At 41.6% G+C, this 20,346-nt stretch overlaps 8 protein-coding genes across 17 annotated transcripts; 5 read left to right on the forward strand and 3 right to left on the reverse strand.

The window, feature by feature from the left end:
- Positions 1–192: 192 nt before the first annotated feature.
- On the forward strand, positions 193–1,770 carry LOC108115149 (probable cytochrome P450 6a14). The gene is made up of 2 exons (XM_017226459.2): positions 193–1,297; positions 1,355–1,770. The coding sequence occupies exons 1-2, from the start codon at positions 193–195 to the stop codon at positions 1,768–1,770; spliced, it is 1,521 nt and encodes a 506-aa protein (XP_017081948.2).
- Positions 1,771–2,679: 909 nt separating this feature from the next.
- Positions 2,680–4,836, forward strand: LOC108115150. The gene is made up of 3 exons (XM_017226460.1): positions 2,680–3,701; positions 4,038–4,445; positions 4,503–4,836. Exons 1-3 carry the CDS (start codon positions 2,769–2,771, stop codon positions 4,626–4,628), a joined length of 1,467 nt encoding a protein of 488 aa, XP_017081949.1. The 5' UTR covers positions 2,680–2,768; the 3' UTR covers positions 4,629–4,836.
- LOC108115151 lies at positions 4,717–6,358 on the reverse strand. The gene is made up of 3 exons (XM_017226461.2): positions 6,117–6,358; positions 5,623–6,039; positions 4,717–5,558 (listed from the first exon to the last, which is right to left on the reverse strand). Exons 1-3 carry the CDS (start codon positions 6,256–6,258, stop codon positions 4,870–4,872), a joined length of 1,248 nt encoding a protein of 415 aa, XP_017081950.1. The 5' UTR covers positions 6,259–6,358; the 3' UTR covers positions 4,717–4,869.
- Positions 6,359–6,559: 201 nt separating this feature from the next.
- LOC108115153 (acylphosphatase-2) lies at positions 6,560–7,490 on the forward strand. The gene is made up of 4 exons (XM_017226463.1): positions 6,560–6,854; positions 6,918–6,934; positions 7,008–7,117; positions 7,171–7,490. Exons 1-4 carry the CDS (start codon positions 6,635–6,637, stop codon positions 7,286–7,288), a joined length of 465 nt encoding a protein of 154 aa, XP_017081952.1. The 5' UTR covers positions 6,560–6,634; the 3' UTR covers positions 7,289–7,490.
- Positions 7,491–7,809: 319 nt separating this feature from the next.
- LOC108115152 (aldo-keto reductase family 1 member A1) lies at positions 7,810–9,996 on the forward strand. The gene is made up of 5 exons (XM_017226462.1): positions 7,810–8,007; positions 8,364–8,544; positions 8,949–9,076; positions 9,137–9,696; positions 9,755–9,996. Exons 1-5 carry the CDS (start codon positions 7,936–7,938, stop codon positions 9,801–9,803), a joined length of 990 nt encoding a protein of 329 aa, XP_017081951.1. The 5' UTR covers positions 7,810–7,935; the 3' UTR covers positions 9,804–9,996.
- Positions 9,995–14,531, reverse strand: LOC108115148 (transmembrane protein 245). 8 transcript variants are annotated; one of them, XM_017226452.2, is made up of 9 exons: positions 14,302–14,531; positions 13,670–14,206; positions 12,859–13,461; positions 12,261–12,801; positions 11,844–12,046; positions 11,066–11,475; positions 10,855–11,007; positions 10,645–10,674; positions 9,995–10,153 (listed from the first exon to the last, which is right to left on the reverse strand). In XM_017226452.2, exons 2-9 carry the CDS (start codon positions 14,192–14,194, stop codon positions 9,997–9,999), a joined length of 2,622 nt encoding a protein of 873 aa, XP_017081941.1. In that variant the 5' UTR covers positions 14,195–14,206; positions 14,302–14,531; the 3' UTR covers positions 9,995–9,996. The 8 variants fall into 8 exon arrangements, with proteins under 8 accessions (XP_017081941.1, XP_017081943.1, XP_017081942.1 ...); XM_017226454.2 differs by having other exon boundaries at positions 11,844–12,022; positions 14,302–14,530; XM_017226453.2 differs by having other exon boundaries at positions 11,844–12,034; positions 14,302–14,530.
- A 254-nt stretch (positions 14,532–14,785) lies between these two features.
- Positions 14,786–15,396, forward strand: LOC108115063. The gene is made up of 4 exons (XM_017226311.1): positions 14,786–14,891; positions 14,946–15,073; positions 15,136–15,231; positions 15,292–15,396. The coding sequence occupies exons 1-4, from the start codon at positions 14,885–14,887 to the stop codon at positions 15,346–15,348; spliced, it is 288 nt and encodes a 95-aa protein (XP_017081800.1). The 5' UTR covers positions 14,786–14,884; the 3' UTR covers positions 15,349–15,396.
- On the reverse strand, positions 15,226–16,444 carry LOC108115062. 3 transcript variants are annotated; one of them, XM_017226309.2, is made up of 3 exons: positions 15,785–16,443; positions 15,501–15,578; positions 15,226–15,440 (listed from the first exon to the last, which is right to left on the reverse strand). In XM_017226309.2, the coding sequence occupies exons 1-3, from the start codon at positions 16,241–16,243 to the stop codon at positions 15,312–15,314; spliced, it is 666 nt and encodes a 221-aa protein (XP_017081798.1). In that variant the 5' UTR covers positions 16,244–16,443; the 3' UTR covers positions 15,226–15,311. The 3 variants fall into 3 exon arrangements, with proteins under 3 accessions (XP_017081798.1, XP_017081797.1, XP_017081796.1); XM_017226308.2 differs by having other exon boundaries at positions 15,226–15,578; positions 15,785–16,297; positions 16,361–16,438; XM_017226307.2 differs by having other exon boundaries at positions 15,226–15,578; positions 15,785–16,444.
- Positions 16,445–20,346: the final 3,902 nt, after the last annotated feature.

Here is a 20,346-nt window from a genome sequence, read left to right on the forward strand (position 1 = left end):
AAATATATGATACGATAATGTACTTAACTTGGAGATACGGTTTAACTTTTCAAGATCACTGGATCGAAAATATTGTGTAATTTAGAACAACAGTAATACTCCAACAGCGAAAATCAGAAGAAATAAAATAAATCTTAAGAAAACCATTAATCAATCTAAGTGGTCTCGCCATTTGAAAAATAATAAATAACAATGTTATTAATACTAGCCCTTCTCGGAGTGACCTTTTTTTTGGCCTATAGTTTTTACCACAATACCTATACCTACTGGGCCCGAAAGGGGGTCCCCTATGAGCCCCCTTTGCCACTAATTGGCAACATGCTGGGCTTGGGTACTAAATATAATTTACGGGACGTCAACCAAAGGATCTACAACAAATTTAAGGGAAAGACCCCCTTGGCCGGAATGTTCTTGTTCTTCAAGCGAACTGCCTTAATAATCGATCCGAATCTTATCAAAGAAATTCTTATTAAGGACTTCCATCACTTTCAAGATCGGGGCGTTTTCAACAATGTTCGTGATGATCCTTTGACGGGCCATTTACTCACATTGGAGGGTCAAGAGTGGCGATCGATGAGGCAAAAGCTTACTCCTGTTTTCAGCTCTGGAAAAATCAAGCAAATGTCAGGTGTGGTTGTAGAGGTGGGTCGCCACCTGACGGATGCCATGGATAAGTCAGTGAGTGCCGCCAAGGTGGACGATGGGGACGTGGAAATAAAGGACCTCTGTGCCCGTTTCACAACGGATGTCATTGGTTCATGTGCCTTTGGGCTGGAATGCTATAGTCTCAAAGATCCCAATTCCGAGTTTCGTACCAAAGGAGCTATGATGTTCACTAGACCGCGTCACTCAATGTTGGTGCAAGCGTTCATCTTCACCAATACCAAATTGGCCAAAAAATTGCGAATGAAGGTATTACCTGATGATCTCACCAATTTTTTCATGGCAGCAGTGAAAAACACCGTAGAATATCGCCTAAAAAGTGGAGTAAAGCGGAACGATTTTATAGATCAGTTAATAGAGCTCCGTGCCGAAAACGAAGAGGCGGCCAATAAAGGTAAGGGTATTGACCTATCAAAGGGTCTGACCCTCGAGCAAATGGCAGCCCAATCATTTGTATTTTTCATCGCTGGATTCGAGACCTCGTCGAGTACGATGGCTTTCTGTTTATACGAACTAGCTTTAAATCAGGATATTCAGGATCAAGTCAGAGAGGAGATTGAGAGTGTTCTTGAAGGAGAAGAGATATCGTACGACACCCTAGCCAAAATGACATATTTAGAACAGGTGGTGGCTGGTAAGTAACATTTTTATTGGTTTATATAAAAATCAGAACTCAGTTATTCCGTGACAGAAACACTGAGGAAACATCCTGTTCTTTCACAAATTATTCGTGAATGCAATCAGAGCTACAAGGTTCCCAATACAGATATTGTCATTGAGAAGGGAACTTCTGCCCTGATACCTGTGCACAACATTCACCACGATGCTGACATATATCCGGATCCCGAACGCTTTGATCCCAGCCGTTTCGAGCTGGAAGAAGTCAACTCCCGTCATCCATTTTCCTATCTGCCGTTTGGAGACGGGCCCCGCAATTGCATCGGTATGCGCTTTGGAAAAATGCAGGCCAAGATTGGCCTGGTATCTTTGCTGCGTCGCTTTAGGTTCGACATTTCTAAGAAAACAGAAGTCCCCCTGATTTTGGATACTCGAAGTCCCACTTTGTCCACCAAGCATGGAATTCACCTGAAAGTGGAACGTATCTAATCCCGAACTCCTTAAAAAACCAATTGCAATTAGTCGATTGCCGCGACTACAAGATACCCGTTACGGTCTTATCCCAATAAACTTGCGCTAAGCCTAACCTAAAACCTAAAATTCTTAATAATTAGCGAAAAATGTTCCGATTTCAAAAATCTTTGGTAAATCGATAGATATTTGCCAAAAATAAATGTTATACAAGGTCAAACGAAGACATTCATTATAATATTATAGACGCCACAGATTTCCGCGTGGCCGGATAAAAACTGATTCCAAGCTGCATTGCCATCTCTAAAATATGTATTCCTAAGCCTAACTTTCTAGCTGTTATAGCTCCAGAGATTTTCTCATTTTTGGTATTGCGGATTTTGTGGGCGTTAGACTGGGCGTGGCTAGATGGAAAATAACAAGTTACCAAGAAATCAGCATTTCTACAAAATGCAAAAACCGTCTTTCGAGCTTGTTGACCGTTAGAGTGGGTGTGGCCTGATAATGGTACTTAATCTCAACTTTCTAGCTCTAATAGTTTCTGGGATTTCGAAGAATTTAGTTTTCGTGATTTCTGGGCGTTAGAGTGTGCGTAGCTGGATGGAACTTTATATCTTTTATAGTTCCTGAGATCTTAGCATTCATACGGACAGATGGGCGGACGGACGGTCAGACGGACATGGCCTTATCGTATTTGGTCTTGATACTGATCAAGTAATATTAATAGGGTCGGAAACGATTCCTTCTACCTGTTTCATACTTGCCAACGAACCTAATATACCCTTTTACTCTACGATTAACGGGTATAATACATTTGCAAAATCAGCATACCCCTTATAAGTTGAGAACACCTATCGATACCGATGATTCGCAGAAACTAGAGAATAAGCAGTGACCGATTAGTCTGTTAATCGCTAATCGCCTATCGCTGCTCGGGGACAACAAAAGCGAACAGAGAGAAAAACGCGCAGTAGCAATTTAATTAACAAAATTCGAGGTGAATGCGCTAGCATAACATGGACGATGTCCCGGTCAAGATAGTCGAGCGCTACAAACCTCCGCCTGCCGTTTTTCACCTGCCGCAGGCTACTCTCAACCGTCTGACGCAGTTCCGTGAAGACTTCTATGCGGATCACCCGGATTACAAGTATGATTGTCAGCTGGAGCGGGCGGTGGTGAGTCAGGCGGAACGCTGGCGCCAGCTGCGTTGCCAGCAGCGGGAGGAACGGACCAGACGCCAGGAACGCCGCAAAGAGGAGCGCCAAAGAGCGCTGGAAGCCAGGCAGAAAGAGATGCTTGGAGCAGTCGACTATCCCAGTACGGACGACTTGTCATCAGACGAGGAAGAGGAAAAGACGGACGCAGAATGGAAGGAAAAGCAACAGCATGCCCCTCCAACCACAATTGAGTCACGCGACTCCTCGCACGAACCAAAGTCAATAAGCGTGTGCAATTTCCACAACATCTTGCAGCCCACCATTCTTAGCACCACTCCAGTAGCGAGTCCCCAGACGCTGCACAAGCGAAATAGCTCACTGAACTACGCGGATTTCGAGTATAACATGAACTCTACTCCCTTCGATAACATCGAGTTGAAGACCATTAACGATCTGGATATACTTGCCCAAGTGCTGCACCAGACCCAGCTAGAAGAGCGCAGGGATCAAACGCAGCAGCAAAACAATCATCCACGAAATGAAGATCATTTACAGCAGAAAGATCACCCCAAAGAGGAGCATCCCCATCAGGAAGTGCCAGCTCCTGTGGAGCTTACGATGACCACCCTGGCGGAGACCAAAGCGACGCTAGACAGCGTCAATTTCCATGTTCAATGTGATGAAGATGAGGGCCGGAGCGACCCCAGCCACATTCCAGCAACGCCTCTATACTCGACGCCCATGTACAGCGCTTCCCCCCAGCAGCAGCTGCCCACACCGGAACACTTCCAGGTGGGACAATATTGAGTAGTTAGAACAAATGGTTTATTTTAGTCATTTATTCTACGAATGGAATTTGTTACTTTCTTTATGCACCAAAAAATTGATAAATTAAATCGAATTTCGATTTAAGTGCTTAATAAAAGGAAATTTTTATCCACAATTCTATTAATTACTAAATTAATATTATGAAAACATTATTTCATAAATTTCTTTATATATTGTATCAAAGTCTTTAAATTCTCAAAATGGAATTTCATCTATTAACTTACGTTTATTTAGATCAAACAAATTAATTTATACCAATTATGTACTGAGATTGTATCTGATAAATGATTTTCATTGCAGGTGTACAGCCACCAGCCAGTCTACTCCCCGCAGCAACATACTTACCAACGGCAAAATAATTACTATGTCAATGGATTCGGCACGCCCAATCATTTGATGGCGCCTCCAGCGCCTTCCTCTGTGCTGGCTCTTAGCCAGTCTCAGGACGAGGTGTCCACCAAGTCGAGGAGCGTGCCCGACATCCTGCGTGAGCTGAAGACCGAGCTGCAGCAGGCAGAAAATCGTCGCAATCGCCTGCACAGCCACAACGAGGAGCAGCAGCCTATTATGGAGGCGGCGATGAACAGGAACTCTTTCAGGGAGCTGGCTGGACCGGCACAGAAGTTAGCCCAACGAATCAGTACCATGGGATTCCCTCTGGAACGAGTCGCGAAGGTGGTTAGCTTGTGCGGCATCGATGATAAAAAGGTGAGTCTCTTTGGGAACGTTGGACAGAAACAATTATTGGAAATCTCTATAATTTAGATTATAGAACACCTCATACCACTGGGCGAGCTTATGGACCTAGGCTTTGACGAATCGAAAATCTCGGCGGCGCTTCTAAAGTTCAACAATAACAAGGATAAGGCGCTGGACTATCTAATCAACTAGTTAAATTTAGGGGAACATTTTGATATGGCCAGCTTTTATCCCATACCCTCACCCAGCATCCTTTGCCCAATCAGCTTATCGATATGACTCCTCTAAATGTATTTTTAATTATTACAATTTCTTGTGAGATATTCCTTGCTTAAGTTGGGAGTTGAATGCTTCAGAATCCTCAGCAGCAGAATAAATATAAGTCCGTATATTAAGCATAGTTGGTTGGCTCTTTAGTCAATCCATATCCCTCTCAGTTCATACCCAGCATCAGAAGATTAATGGCGTGTTCGACATTTCCATCGGAAAGGTCAAGATAGTCAACATTTTGAGTGTGATTGATGAAGCCCATTGCGGCCATGGTGCGCAGTTGCTCGGTGAACCGATGTCGGCGATAACAGCGAGGTAACACATCACTGTCGTCACCAGCGTTGTCTTCGTCATCCACATCATCCGTAGATGGTGCGCTTACTGCCTCTGGGACTGAAGCTCCACCGGACTCTACTTCCATGTTCTCCACAGGAGGGGGTTGCTGCTGAGCTAGGGATTGAAAAGCGCGGGCCAGCTCATTTCGGAACAATTCTGACGAAATGGAGCCGCTGGTACTGGCTCCACTGCTGTTTCCTGGTCCGGTTCCTGCTGCAGCTCCAACACCTGTTAATGGCACCGAAGTGGTGCGTGGTCTGTCATCACCCTGCAGTGCCTCGTCCGCATTTCTCTGGGCTATATTCGAGAGTGAGTTGAACGAGGTGACGTTGGCCAGGGCATTGGCAAGTTGCTGGCGGCTGATCTGCCGGATGTTGGCCATCTCATCCCGACGGTTGGCGGCCGCGGCAGCTGCCACAGCGGTGCTGCTGCTTCCACCACTGCTGCTGCTGCCAGCGCCCAGAGAGTTCTCTTCCTCTGATGAAGTAGTCGACTCCGACGCAGCCTGTTCTTGAACTAGGTATGTAAAAAAGTACTTTTTAGGGAATCTGAAAGAAAAATCGTACAAAAAAATTCATACATTGAGTGGCTGAGCTGTTTCTGGCCAGTTCCTTCCGAATGGTGTCCACAATAAACGGAGCTGCCTCGCAAATGAGTGGGTAATCCTTGACCAAATTCTGGACAACCTCAGGCTCGTGCAGCATGTTAAACAGCACAGAGTCGCGGATCAGGGCCTGGGCACCCAGATTGCGTCTGAATTCCGGATACTCCGCGAGTATCTTTTGCAATATGTTAAACCGAGAAGTTACGCTGATCTGCAGGTGCGAAGTCAGCGAAAACAGCTCCTGGATGTGCTTCGTGTTGATCTCTGTGGCCGCTGGTGGCACATATGGTGTGTAGCGTTTAATCTTTTGGAAGCAATGGATAACGGAGTTAGGCTGCAGTGTCCGGCTAAGGGTGTCCGCATCCTCTAGCACCAGTCCTTGATGGATGATCTCTGCAAGTGCGCAGCAGATGACTTAGCACAATGAAGACAATGGCCAACAGTATAAGTTTAAATAGGGGGTCACTCACCCAGTTCACTTGCGTCGAATTGCAGGTCCATCTCCTTGGTCACCACCGCCTTCAAATAGGCCACATCCCGCTCCAGATCGATGTTGTGCAGCGGATGCACATCGCTTAGCTTGTTTTTGAGCAGCGCGTACAGGGTATGCATAGTGCGAATAGGAGTTTCGGAATAATATTCGTATTGCACTATTTTCTAGGTAATTTTTGTTTTGTTCAAAGCCTGGTCGGAACTAGTTCAAACGAAACCGATAACACCGATAACAAAACTTAAAGCTATCGGATAACAGTAGTGATAAAAAACTTTAGAAACTTTTTCAAGTAAAATATTAAATCTTACGGAATATTTTTGGCCATTATTTTTAATTATAATTTTTATTAAAATGAAACTGCCAGCATATGAAAAAATATATAACCGTTGAAAATTTACGGTGACCCGGAAAAGTCTGTATATCGATTGAGTTTTATGAATATATTGCTTTTTGACAGTTTACCGCTGTAAATATCTTAAATATAAGTTTCGTAAAATGACCTCCACCGAGACGCAGACAGAGGGAAAGCGTAAGGCAACGCACTCCACTGCCACTGATAAAACGGAGAGCTCCAAACAACATTCTAAGAACGAAAATACTGGAGAACAGGAGCCCAGAAGAATTTCCAATTCCGAATTCCAAAAGAGAGGATCCGCGGATCGGACTGATGAGCCGGTGTTCAGTTGCAAATTTGAAGTGTTCGGAATAGTGCAAGGTATGTGCGCCCGTCTAAGAATACGAATAATCACAATAATTGAAAGTCTTGTACCACCCTCAGGCGTATCCTTTCGAATGGTAAGAAAATGGTTCAAGTGTCCAAAATACAAGGCGAAACTATATAACTTGTAACACTATTCCAACTTTTTAGTACACCTTACGAAGAGCCCAGAAGCTAGGAATTCGAGGCTGGTGCAAGAACACCACAGAAAACACGGTTAATGGCGAAATTCAAGGGCATAGACATTCTTTTGAGTCCATGTAAGTGGCGTTGACGTATCATTCGATGCTCGGTAATGAACATATTTCTACAGGCGCCTGTGGCTAAAACATACCGGCAGTCCCACCAGCCGAATTGACAAGTGCATCTTTGGCGAGACCACTGAACTCTCAGATTTCACATATAGCAACTTCTCGATTGTGGTGGACTAGTTTGTTTTTCAGATTTAAGTAAATTTTTACTAAATTTACAAATTGTATTGTTTGTGCACTGCCTCATTTATGGTTACTTTGTTGTTGGATTAATGAAAAATTGTTTTGCAGATAGAAGTTGGATAATAAGATATAACATTTAAACACAACACACACATTTTTATTTTAAGTCTAAGCATGCAAAGCAAATAAGCAAATTTAATTTTTTTTATAATATAAGCAGAGGACTTCAAGTGTCTACACATTTAATAATTAAATTAATTGTGTTTAAAATATACATATCCATTTGTATAATTTATCTTAGACCCAAATATTTTCTATTAATTTAAAGTTATATTTTTAAAGCACTCCTTTAAATTCAATAATCACCTCTTTCTTATTACAATTTATTGGATTCTAACAAGCCTTAGTTGGTTTTCTTTCAAAAGTTCGATTATTTTTTATTTAAACATCGAATAGTGATACCGCGCATAGAAAACCATTTAATCCCACTGCGTTGGGTGGTTATGTGGATGAGGGCCGGCATAGTGAATGGGAAGTAAATTCTTGTTTTATTCCAATCCTATCGACGAAGCAACAGGTCGTACTGCAGTTTCTCCTCTTAACCGTTTACCAAAAGTGCATAGTCACACAAAAAATAAACCAAAATGGTAAACAGCAAGTTCTTAACATTTAACAATGGCGAAAAGATGCCCGTGATTGGCATCGGCACCTGGCAGGTATTTATAGTCACGATTTTTTTGCTTACTTCTATAATTTATAATTACGTTGTTCTTACTAATGGATAATGGTTAATGGATTCTTAATACTGTTTTGGTTTTACCCAATAAGCGGCCTTAAAAAACTGCTGACATGTCATTTAAATCTCTTCCGCTGCAATCAACAGAATCTGTTTGTGCTGGCAACCGTTGACTGCAGACCGGTTTTCAAAACAAACAATAAACCGTTATTCATATGTAGCTGGGCTAATGTGTTTGACTTTCTCTTGTCCACAAAAAAGTATATTATATACTAATACTATACTGTGCATACATAATTACAACCACTAAACCACATTTGCATCTCCACAATACAGGCATCCGACGAGGAAATTGAAACTGCCATAGACGCGGCGTTGGAAGCTGGTTATCGCCACATTGATACGGCGCCAGTCTACCGCAATGAAAAAGCCATCGGAAGAGTACTCAAACGTTGGCTAGACTCGGGAAAGGTCAAGCGCGAGGAGCTTTTCATTGTGACCAAAGTGCCACCTGTGTGTAAGTAAATAAAACCATATTATGGTTAGATAAAAAAAAATCTGACATATCCGTAAAAATTCTATCGATCAATTAAATATAAAATTGCAGAACATTCGAGATTTTAATATTTCACAATATTTGGCAATGTTTTTTGGTGTTCTAAAAAACACGTTGATAAGATAAGATTATGTTATTATGTTTCGTACTATGAATATTTTATATGATTGATGAGCACAATGATAAAGATTTTTTTAGTGGTGACATCGGGATGTGTCTAGATTTTTTAGAAAAAATTGTTTAAAACTGACTTCTTTATATTAAAATCTGTAATTAATTCCTTATAAGTTTTAAGACGAGGGGATCTTTTTTGGTATAACAATGTTATTGGAAATAAAAAAGTAAAAAACTTATTCTGCTTCTAGCCAACCGCCCCCACGAAGTGGAGCCCACAATCAAAAAATCACTGGAAGATCTGCAGCTGGAATATGTGGACTTGTATTTGGTGCACACTCCCTTCACCATCCTTATCAACGAAGATGGAAGCTTTAAGGTAAGTTGGCTTTAAATTATTTTTAATGTTATAAATATGTATATTGACCTAATCTTATAGCTTGACAAGGATGGACTGATGGAAGTTGACGTGACCACCAATCACGCGGCTATCTGGGTAGCTATGGAGGCTCTGGTAGAGAAGGGCCTCACCAAATCGATTGGTGTATCCAACTTTAGCAAGGATCAGGTTGCACGTCTACTAAAGAACTGCAAGATCCGACCGGCCAACAATCAGATTGAACATCATGTATACCTGCAGCAGCGTGATTTAGTGGACTTTTGCAAGTCTGAGAACATTACAGTGACTGCCTACTCTCCACTGGGTTCTAAGGGAATTGCTAAATTTAATGCTGGGGCCGGCATCGTAAGGGATTTGCCTGATTTGATGGACATTCCAGAGGTTAAGGAGATTGCCGCCGCCCATGGTAAGACGCCAGCACAGGTACTGCTCCGCTGGATCATCGACACTGGAGTATCAGCCATCCCCAAGAGTACGAATCCCGATCGTCTTAAGCAGAATTTGGATGTCTTTGACTTTGAACTAACAGCCGAGGAGGTAGCCAAGTTGTCCAGCTTGGATAAAAACATTCGCGTCTGCGACTTCGCCTTCTTCCATGGGTATAAAAATTAAACTCTTTTAATTTGTGTATTCTAAACTTATTATGATTTTTTTCAGTGTGGAAAGGCATCCGGAGTTCACCTTTAAGAATCAGTACACCAATTAAACAGCATATTTATATTGTAAAAAGTTTATTTCTTTACTCTACAGAGTATGGAAAGAAGGCAACTATTTATGAATGGTGTAAATCTTTTAAAACCATTCTATTTAAGTTTTTTAATATTTCACAGACAACATATGTATTTTAATACTCCACTGTGTTAAATAATATCGACATAAAATATTTTAATTCGAGTAAATTAATGGTTTTCTTTGGCATTCAATAGGTGAAATGTTTTAGTCTTGGTCACGATTTTCAGTTCAACTGGTTTTCCCCCATCCAAAGATTTTCCATCAGGGATATCGTTCGCTTTTCTTCTGTCGTTAACGGCTTCGTTGACCGCATGAGCGGTTGGTCTGGAAAATAACTTTCAAATTAAGAAAAGCTAGCATGCATCGTAGGTTATAGTTAGTATAGAAATATATTTGCAACACAGTTTGTATCTAAGTTTAAACAAATCACAAGTTTACATTAAGCAATTAGTAGCGAGCACGATATCGATACTTAAAGGCTTTGGAAATGATTCGCGACTACGAAAAATTCGAGGTACATATTGTATGTAAAAACATTAAGATCGATTGCGAAGATCCTTTCTCAGTTGCTAATTCCGATGAAATCTTGAATACTTCAGCATTTTAATACAAATAATAATCAAATTGCCAACAAAAACGTCAGGAACTGAGAAATGATCAACAATTGTTAAGAAACAAAACTTCAGCCTAAATCTAGGTTATGAAATTTGGGCCAATCTCATTTTGATTGTCAGGTATTTGGCCACACAGCTTATATTATTTTGCAGTTCGAGTATTAGAAGGAAATTCGTAGTTTCTGTCCCATGCCAACTCACGTGGTCCTCGTCTCCTCATCCGTACTGTTCCTGAAACATTTATAAACACTCATTAATTTAAAATGCACATATAGAAGGGAGATACCTATTCAAAGCAAGCCAACAAAATCACTCACTTCATTCCTTGAGACGCACAAGTCTGATAAACTTCATACTTCGCATGCAAATCAAAAAAATTCATCGATATTCACGTTCTTAAATCTAAGTTACCTGGGCTCTTGATGGCTGCGCATGGCCAAAGTGGCCACCTCGAAAAGACCAATGAAGAAACAAAGCATTAGTGGTCCGAATATTGCTCCCTGCCAACCGATCCAGTACATGCCGCCAGCTATAGCCAAACCATTCAGATAGGGATGTCCACCACTGAATTTGTATGTTTAATAAATTAAATGGTATTGTCTCCTATTATGATTTTTCTCACCCTTTAAGATCCGCATATATGGCAGTTTCAAAAGATGACGGCACGAAGAACTGCAGCAGGAAAAGTATTAGCCCGGCATAAAAGCGGTCTTGGGCTAGCCAGAGCTCCAAAAAGGCTGGCACCGCACACCAGTAGCTTCCTAGGAAAGGAGCAGCCGCCAACATGGCCGCCAAGGCGGACGGAAGGAATACTATTCTGGCCCCAAATACTGTGTGCACTAACCATGTGAACAAGCCCGTAAATGTGGAACATCTGAACATTGAGACTAGTACCACGGTAATGGAGTTTTCCAGAGCATCGGCGATTTTGATGCCCGAACTGGAATAGCCCAAGTACTTGGTGATCTGCAGCGGCGCGTACTTTTCCTGGCTACTCGAGAGCAGATAGAACAGCGCCGTAAAGAATACAATCTTAAAAGGTACGATAATAGAAAATTAGATACTTGTTATTTTCATTTTAAGACTGTTCAAAACAGCTGCGCAATGGTCCTTTTAGAAAAATAGAATATATCGAAAAATGTTACTTGGAACAGTCAAGCTGCTTGAATCAACATTAATAATAAAAGTTCGTTTACTCTACATCAAGTAGCATATTATTCTGTCAGTTGTAAGTTGTATTACATATATATATTTTAAAAAATATATCTCAAATATAATGAGAAGAGTTTAAATATTAATCTATACACTGAAGATAAATATAGGGCATAGTATCTAAGCTATCTAGTGAGTAAAATATCAAAAATGTAATAGTAACTTAAACCAATTTATAATTTACTTACCATGTCTAATATGAATTCAATGCACGCCTGCCCACCAGATAGCACAAGGGATAGAATCTCTCCGGTTACCCCCATGATCATCGAAAGATTGGTTCGGATTATGTGCCACAGCGACTCGGCCACCTCGAGGATCGTCTGTGTATTGCTCTGCGCCCAGCCGATAATTCCCTGTTTTGCCACTAAAACTAGCTCTTTAAAATGTCCTTGGTTAAATAAACGGCCGTTGGTTAGCAGATGCAACACAGAATGAGTTATTTCATAGACGCAAACGAGTGTTAAGGGATGAATAACTAATAAAGAAACTCAACTAAATCTCGAACACCCTTGCAAAAACCCGAAAATGAACTCAAAAAATTGATTAGTAAATCGGGGCAAAAGAGAATAGAAGAAGCCGTAGTAAGGTGAGCAAAATCTTACCTGGATTATCAACAATCTCCCCAAATGTGCTTTTCAGTGCATCCGTTGGCACGCGAGGACCGTAAGAGGTACCCGCTTTGTTGAAATCGATCCAGTACTGAATGAGCCTGTCCCACACGTCAAGAATTTGCTCCTTCAGTTTGGTGGCGTGTACCTTGTCCGCATCCGCCAGCCAGTCATCAATGTATGTTTCAATTTTACGACGCCCATAATGGTGTGCATTGTCTAAAGCATCCTCGATGGACGATTGCATGTTTGCAGGCAAGATATCTATTAGCTCAGGCCGATCTGTGATCGTCTTGTTAATTAGATCCTTGCCCAAGTAAGCAACTTCAATCGTCTCCGAGTAAATGTTCACGCAAAAGAACACACTCAGAAACACGATGATGAGCAACATAAGGATGATCATTAGAATGGAGGTGACTGATTCCACGGAGGATTTTAGGGAGTCTCGCACAATAGTATTGATCTTGTAGTTTAGTTCCAGAACACCGGGCAAACATAGTGGCAGAACGGCGGAGTGGTGTTCGATGGCCCATGACTGCAAAAGTTATAAAATTATTTAAATACATTAATCAAAAAATGATTCAAAACTCACTCGTAGTGCCTCGTATACTTCGTTGACCTTGCTGCAAACAAACTGAGTGATTCCCGTATAAGCTCCAACGGTGTAGATGAGATGCAGGAATACTGGAATAGCTGCTAGAATAAACATCCACACGTTGCGATACAGGAATGTGCCCAGACAGGCGTAGAAAAGGAGCTTAAAAAACGTATCGCTCTGGTGGCTGGCAGACTCTGTTCCCGGCTTGACATCAAATGTGTCCGTGGAGTCTACAGTGTCACTCAATGAAATGTCCTCTATATCCGACTGTAAGCCCGGACTAATGGGACTGCTTGGCCTGCCGCAAAGGCTGAAATTGCTCAAGGACCGCTCAAAATCGTTTTTGTCAAACAACTTCTGAAGGCGGTGGAGGTAGGATCCTGAATCCTCTAACGTCTGAAGGTGATACGCTGTAGACGCTGTAACATAGGCCATAACCAGCAGGAAAACCGGCACCTGAAGGGCACCAAGAAAGCTGCTCAGATAGCCGGCCACAGCAATCCACATAGACTGACCAGCGACCACAAAATGGGCGCTGTTCTCCGGCTTCCAAAAGAAGTGAACGCAAGTCAAATAGACCACAACAAGGGAGATGAGCTGCGGAATAGGAAAACTTTTTCATTATTGTAAAAAATTATTGGCAAACAAAAATATGCGAGCATCGGAATAATAATATTCATTTAAGTTTAAAGACTAGTTTTGTAAGACAACTTAATTCTTAATTTCTGACCGGTTTTTAAGTTCACTTTGAAACTTTGGTAACCAAATCAATGACTCACTATTGAAAAATCATCCAGCTACATACCACATACACGTTGAGGAATCCGATAACTTGAACGAACAAGCCATGCGAAAAGGATATCCAGTGCCAGAGAGCCAGAAGGAAGCCCTTGGGAGCGTACAGAACCAGGAGCTTGATGCAACCGGCCACTCCGCATCCGGCAAGCAGCAGTTGCCAGTGCTCACAGAGCCATCCGATCAGCAAGCGGCCGCAGTGCTCCGTTGCCTCCAGCGGCGATAGGCATATGGATACCAGTACGTTTGAATCGCGTTCCTCCAGGCGCTGGAACCAACCATTCACACTTTCCGCCAGCCGCCGCTTGAATGGGAAGAGCACGGCGCCCATGAGAAAGGCCCAAAGAAGAGGACGAACAAAAGGTCCGAGGATGAAGCAGACGGCAACAAATGCTGCCACTCCTGCGGCAATCAGGAAGTTGTACATGGCAGCGCGAAAACTCTCATGGTTCTGGGACCTCATCCGGAGTAGTCTATTGAGTACGCTGTCGAATGAGCGGTCCCGCCGAATAGGAATCGGCTCCGATCTATTCATATTGGAAAGGAACTGAAGATGGAAAAAAAACCGGATTGTAGTTCCGCGACCATGTGCGGCACACCCATATGACTATTTTTGGATCAGCTCCGCTGATGGAAACTCACTTAAATGGATTTTCGGCGTTCTTTCGTCAGCAATAGTTGTTTCTCATAGGGGTCTGGGAGGGATGTCGGCGGAGGAGTTAATAGTTTCCGCAACTAGACGTGGTCATCGGAAACGGGCGGCAGCAGCTTCCCATTCGCTTAGATTGGGGCGGGGGAGCGGGCTGATATAAACAAAAATAGTCGATTCTAGCCAATTACGTCAGGCGGGCAGGGCTGTGAAGTGAGATGCTGTGCAACACTGGCGCACAGTAGGCATCTGCTAAAAGTAAAAACAATTTAAAACTAAAAAGAGGCATAAGACATAGGGAGGAAATTTAAATTGTACACATTTTTAGCATTATAGTTGTATAATAGTCATGACTCTGTATTAAAAACTTACAATATGGGTATATGGGTACCATTAATATCGACGTGTGTAATAATTCTTGTTTTTTTGAAATAAGACTTATCGATTAGATTATCGAAAAGATTATTTTAACCGATTCCGCGGGCTTCAGCATGAAGCAACTAAAGAGGGTTCACCGTATCCAAAGCATTCCTCACTTTTCAACACTGACCATTTTTAAAACAAAAAATAGACGCTATGGAAAGTAAGCGGGATTAATTCCATTTTATTATAATATTAAACTTTACAATAATTGCAGAACTAACTCTGCAACAATTGGTGGATCTGCAGAATATTCAGATTGAGATAAACAGCAATAAGGACACCTACCTGAAGACTTACCGTGAAACTCTTAAAAGGAAATTCAGAATAGAATTAAACAATTTGGTAGGTGGTCTTGGCATCGAAATACTATTCGCAATGTATGTAAATATTTATTATTCCCACAGGTTCGAGCTGATTTTAATATAGTTAAAACTGAGTTAAAGGTTCCTCAGTTACCACCCCTTCCTGTCGAAGAAGAGAGAACCCCATCCACATTACAGGTATGTTTGTTTTAATAAGCATTGGCAGTCTCTTTGTTTACTAAAAAATTTAAGTAACAGTTCAGCGATTTGGTAAAAGACTACGATTTCACAATGGACTGCTTGTCCTTGCTGTAGGACTGCTCCGATCGGTCTTTGGTACTGTTCAGCCAATATCCATGCAGAACTCGATATATGTGCTGCAGGCACTCAAAAGATGGAGATTGGCTCTGAGAATAAAGGGTATAAACATTACACAACTTTACAAAGTGAGAAGGGCAGGAACTTACATTGAATAATGGTACAATGGGCTGTTTCTTAAACTCGCTCCCTTTCGTTCTTAATATCAGCATGTACTTTACATCCAACTAAAAAATATTATATAAATACAATTTTCAACAAAAAGTAATCAAAATAAAGCGCTAATAAAACGTTTTAGAATATGAAGAATTTTTTAAAGTATCCTTCATATTTTATGAGCTTTGTTATAAAAATTTGGATTTAAGATATGACGTATTCTTATAATATACCAAAATCTAACAAAAACAATGATATACGTATATGTAGTTCTTACATCTTCAATGACTTCGTTGAGAACTATATCCTCAATGTGTCCCCTCTGGACGCATAGGACTGATTCCCTGCCGAAGGACCGCACTGTCTCCTTCTGCAGGGCCATGTCCCAGCTGTAGAATAACCGCTCAGCCTGCACCAAGTTCAAAGTGGAACGGATCAGCAGGATTGCGACGGAGACACAAGTAATCAGTGGGTATAGGATGCGAGGTTGCAGGATACGAATGTAGGTACTTCCAAGTCCGCATACCCCCACGAAGTAAGCGATGGCCAGGAACAGGAGCAGCAGCAACCGCCGAAACTTGCCTTGCAGTTGGATACCATGAAGGCGATTCACCAGTTCGATGCGCACCACGTCCCCACCACAGTGCTTGATGCACAGTTCCAAATCAGCTTCTATGGACCCGGCATACTTGGCCTGCCGGCTGTAATATCTGTGGATCGTCACTTGGGGTTCCATTTACGTGACCGAGTGTTACCAGATGGTGGAACGACTCTCCCCCAGACCAAAAACCTTCCCGCAAAATTCAAAATCAGAAAGATATTCTATTGAAATTATTGTAATGCGTTTGTATACAATTGAAGTTAATGCTTTCTGTTGGAATACTTATGTCCAGATAGATATATTTCATTAAAGTCAAAGAAAGGAGTTTGAATAGGTTATGTTTTCAGTTGATGCCATCGATATCATGTACAAATTTGCTGCAACCTATCGATAGTTTATTGGAGGGTATTTTTTAATTTTGTGCACAGAATAAAAATATCGGGGTGCGGAGAATAAAAGTATCGTTTAAAATATAACATTTTATATTATACATACCAAATATTTATGTATGGGAACTCTGGTCTTACCTAAGGCGCAAACCAATAATTTGCCTGGCTTCAACCAGTGTTTCCACACTCGCGCCAATTCGAATTAAATAAATCAAACTGGTCATAAATAATCAAAATGCGCATTTATTATCGTAAATGCATTTTATTCACCGTTATTCGTTCGCTTTACGACCAAACTTAGCATGTGAATGAGAACACGTTTCGGACAATCGAAAATAATAAATAAAATGCATATAATATATAGCTTAATTAAATTCATTTAAAACTTAATGTCACCTCTTCTCATGCAAATCCGGAGTGCAGATTATTCCCCGAGCTGGAATTGCCCGACTTGGAACGCACAGATCCATCAATTAATGTTAGTTAGCTGATTCGTTTGGTTTCTGTGTCAACTAGCCGACCTTGATATATTTTCACGATGGCCGATCAATGATCAAACACGAATGCCTTGCGCAATTTCTAATGTCTCTCTTGTTTTTACATGCGTACTAAACCCCATCTTCATCAGCTTCGCCATCGTCATCAGTTTGCGTCTTCTCTGGATTTTTAGGTGATCGAGCTAGCCGTTGATCGATTTGGTCGGAACTTGCTCGAAAAGCATTCGATCGAAATGGCGCTGAATGGGAAGTCCAGTCGCCGTGTTAATTCGATGCTTTATTGTTTTAAATATTTTTCTAAACGTACGGCCATCTCTGTTTGTGTGCATGTGCTAAATCGAAATTGGCAGGTCTTGAACGGGTTTGAGTTATAATCATGGGTTCGATTGGGGGGCGGGTGCCAGGAGAATGACTCGTGTATCGGTTTATTATTCTTGCCTGTCTTTGGTATTTCACACTTTCGATTGCATTGCCTCAGACAAAAATTCCACGTTAATGTAAAGGCGAGAATGATTTGCAGAATCGGAAAATGCCACTTGACTTAACCGTTATTTAATAATCAAAAATCAACAGCAGTAACAACAATGAACTCTGAACACTGAGATATACAAATATAAATATATCAAAATTTTGAATTTGAAGTAAGTTTTCGTTAGTACATTTCAAATATACAGAAATAGGAAATAAAAAAAGTAGAAGTATCATTAAAGGTAATTTTAATACAGTTAATACTTATTAAACATTCTAGATTCTAGGCAACTTTGTGGCAGTGTTCGGCTGTTGCAATGCAACGTGTCGGCTGCCTTTGTGGCTTCGAGGGCTTTTGAGACCCCGGCACCGCGAAATCAACGCATCAATCATCTTATGTTGCACAACTGCAGGGAGGTGCAGCCCGACTGGCTCGGACTTAGACAACTGCAGCTTTTCCCAGATGATGATACTGGCCACATCCTATCGAATGCTCATTAGCCTTAGTCTGATGTAGAATTTATTCCCTTCACGCGTGCTTTAATCGTTTTGGTAATTTTACGAGAGACGCAACCTTGAACTCGGGTTTTTTATTATCCCCAAGCGATTGGATAAGGCCAATAATACTAACGAGAGTCCAAAAACAAGAGCCACAAAGAGCTGGACCGGAGTCAAAAAAACACTCCTAAGCTTGGCCCAATAAACAATGGCTTTGGCCGGCGATAGACACCCACCAGATGCCAAAATTGGACGGGGTCCATCTGCGTGGTATCATTACGTTCGTCACCGGGCTCATCCGAATTGAAGTCAATGTTTCTGGGCCGAAGGTTGTGCCATTAAGCATACGCGGCGTGTGCTCGCAAAAACCCAATAACAAAATCATAACGCTGAGAAGTGCCTCGGCAAAAAGTCATTGTACTCCTGCCAGGGGATGAGCACCGGAAGAGGCCGCCGTCGGGCCAAAATAAAAAAAACCGGACGGTTCCGGTCAACGAGTGGACGCTTATTTCGGTCTGATTGATGGTCAGCATAAGGGGGATAAACGGAGCATGTGAAATCAATACTGAAGTCGCGACTAAGTTCCTTCAATTTTGTGAATGCATAATGCAATTTGGAAGCTTAAGATATTTTATGCAGAAATGTTTACTAAAAGTACAATTTATAAAGTTAATTACATTTATGAGTAATTTGCTGATTGGGCTAACTCTTTGATTTGATTTTCATTGATGTAAATTTTTGAGCAATTTCAAGGTCTTTTTTGGTTATAAAGTGCTTAATTATTTCGTCTTTAAGTTCACATAAATTTAAAAACAAGGCGTGGCTTACCTAAAAACTAATGTTAAAGTATATGTTTGACACGAATATTTTTGTGAATATTTTAGCAACCGTTTTCGTGCACTGCAATCTTAACTAAGAAACTCATTATCTTTCTTGTGGCCAAACAATAACTCAAACAGCTGCTAATAACAATATTACCAACAGAATAGATGATCAAATGGAAAATTTTAGAATCAGCGGAAACTTTACCAACCAATTCCATCTTCAGAAACATTCTCAGTTAACCTTTGACAGTCCATATAGGGAACTTCATGCTGATCTAACATGATCACTATAACGTATACTTTTCCTCTAGTCATACAGCCACTAGAAAAGCTCTTGAAAAGGTTGTATTTAAATTTTCCCCAATATGGAAGACGCGTGTGTCGGATCTGTTAGATGGGATCAGCAAAGGGCCACCAGTTTATACATATTCATCGTTTCCACCCCCCGCTAACTGTTTGCACATGTTAATTTGGCGCGGCTAGATTACATGGTCAGTTACGTGTTGTTCGGTTAGAATTCCGCAAAAAAGATCTTGTAGATCTGCGGCCATGCAGCGAACTTTGAGACGAAAAATGCAAATGTTTGCCTTGTTGCATTGCTTTGGGGTTTTGTCGAAAACGCCCAGAAACTGTGGGGTAATGGTGAGACTTTTAGCAGGTAAATCAGAATTAAAGTAGTAGAAGGATCGTCTATTGAGGGCAAGTAAATAGTCGCCAGTATAAAGCAGCTGTCAAAGTTCGATTCGGATGCGGTTAGTAACCCCTATTCTAATTGTTTAGCCCACATAAAAACCGACTACGTAACGTTTGAGGTCTCCATATGCCAGGTCCTCTAAAATGTCAAGTATACGACAGGTTGCCTGCATAATCCCAGCCATAGTAGCCGCACTTCGCATTTGGAAGCTTTGTTTGTTTCACAAGTTCACGGCGCATTTTGGCCGCTTATTAAACACACCACGAAGGCAAACAGAGAAAATCCGAGTCTTGGACATTATAAATATTTAAGAGTCCAAGAGACAAACTGGTTTGTCAGCCACATCTTCATCTGCTTATGGCCAAATACATATTCAAAGATTTAGCTTAGTTGCTGACGACCTTTTCTCTGCTCTCTCCATGCCCATTTGATATGTGTGGATATGATAATTTTTTGCACACTTTTCCGATACGAAAGTCCGTGCTTGGCCACTGGTTAATTAACGGATATTTCTCAGGAACTTTGAACTGTGCAATCATCGCTCCCCGGACGAGGTAGAAAAGTCCCGCTCCGTTATTTAGATTGGCGTTAATTAAGCGCCGCACTTGGTTGTGGGTGCAAAGGCAGGTGCGATACTCAGAATTCGATTCCAAAGGGCCAATAATCGCTCTCAGTCTGACTGTGGCATCCTGGCTTAAAATACGAATGATGATCCGACTGATAGAGCGAGAGCCCAATGACGGCCGTGTAACCACAACCTGTTGCTCAGAACTTGGCCGAAAGCTTTTGACTTCGGCTCACACGCTCGCCGAAAATGAGCGGTCGGCGGCGGCGCTCTGCGTCGAGTCTGTATAAAAGTAAAGCGGCA

This window comes from Drosophila eugracilis, unplaced genomic scaffold, assembly GCF_018153835.1.
Source record: "Drosophila eugracilis isolate 14026-0451.02 unplaced genomic scaffold, ASM1815383v1 contig_974, whole genome shotgun sequence".
Classification (NCBI taxonomy): domain Eukaryota; kingdom Metazoa; phylum Arthropoda; class Insecta; order Diptera; family Drosophilidae; genus Drosophila; species Drosophila eugracilis.

Bases quoted from the DNA above. Each gene is read 5' to 3' on its own strand.
- LOC108115149 (XM_017226459.2), top strand. From the start codon at position 193: ATGTTATTAATACTAGCCCTTCTCGGAGTGACCTTTTTTTTGGCCTAT. The intron at 1,298-1,354 runs GTAAGTAACATT...ATTCCGTGACAG, and splicing joins TTTAGAACAGGTGGTGGCTG to AAACACTGAGGAAACATCCT.
- LOC108115150 (XM_017226460.1), top strand. From the start codon at position 2,769: ATGGACGATGTCCCGGTCAAGATAGTCGAGCGCTACAAACCTCCGCCT. The intron at 3,702-4,037 runs GTGGGACAATAT...TTTTCATTGCAG, and splicing joins CCACACCGGAACACTTCCAG to GTGTACAGCCACCAGCCAGT. The intron at 4,446-4,502 runs GTGAGTCTCTTT...TCTATAATTTAG, and splicing joins GCGGCATCGATGATAAAAAG to ATTATAGAACACCTCATACC.
- LOC108115151 (XM_017226461.2), bottom strand. From the start codon at position 6,258: ATGCATACCCTGTACGCGCTGCTCAAAAACAAGCTAAGCGATGTGCAT. The intron at 6,040-6,116 runs GTGAGTGACCCC...GCGCACTTGCAG, and splicing joins ATTCGACGCAAGTGAACTGG to AGATCATCCATCAAGGACTG. The intron at 5,559-5,622 runs GTATGAATTTTT...TTACATACCTAG, and splicing joins AAACAGCTCAGCCACTCAAT to TTCAAGAACAGGCTGCGTCG.
- LOC108115153 (XM_017226463.1), top strand. From the start codon at position 6,635: ATGACCTCCACCGAGACGCAGACAGAGGGAAAGCGTAAGGCAACGCAC. The intron at 7,118-7,170 runs GTAAGTGGCGTT...ATATTTCTACAG, and splicing joins AGACATTCTTTTGAGTCCAT to GCGCCTGTGGCTAAAACATA.
- LOC108115152 (XM_017226462.1), top strand. From the start codon at position 7,936: ATGGTAAACAGCAAGTTCTTAACATTTAACAATGGCGAAAAGATGCCC. The intron at 8,008-8,363 runs GTATTTATAGTC...TCCACAATACAG, and splicing joins TTGGCATCGGCACCTGGCAG to GCATCCGACGAGGAAATTGA. The intron at 9,077-9,136 runs GTAAGTTGGCTT...CTAATCTTATAG, and splicing joins ACGAAGATGGAAGCTTTAAG to CTTGACAAGGATGGACTGAT.
- LOC108115148 (XM_017226452.2), bottom strand. From the start codon at position 14,194: ATGAATAGATCGGAGCCGATTCCTATTCGGCGGGACCGCTCATTCGAC. The intron at 12,802-12,858 runs GTGAGTTTTGAA...TAACTTTTGCAG, and splicing joins AAGTATACGAGGCACTACGA to TCATGGGCCATCGAACACCA. The intron at 10,675-10,854 runs GTAACTTAGATT...TAAATGTTTCAG, and splicing joins CGCAGCCATCAAGAGCCCAG to GAACAGTACGGATGAGGAGA.
- LOC108115063 (XM_017226311.1), top strand. The intron at 15,074-15,135 runs GTAGGTGGTCTT...TTATTCCCACAG, and splicing joins GAATAGAATTAAACAATTTG to GTTCGAGCTGATTTTAATAT. The intron at 15,232-15,291 runs GTATGTTTGTTT...TTTAAGTAACAG, and splicing joins GAACCCCATCCACATTACAG to TTCAGCGATTTGGTAAAAGA.
- LOC108115062 (XM_017226307.2), bottom strand. From the start codon at position 16,243: ATGGAACCCCAAGTGACGATCCACAGATATTACAGCCGGCAGGCCAAG. The intron at 15,579-15,784 runs GTAAGAACTACA...AATATTTTTTAG, and splicing joins TCAACGAAGTCATTGAAGAT to TTGGATGTAAAGTACATGCT.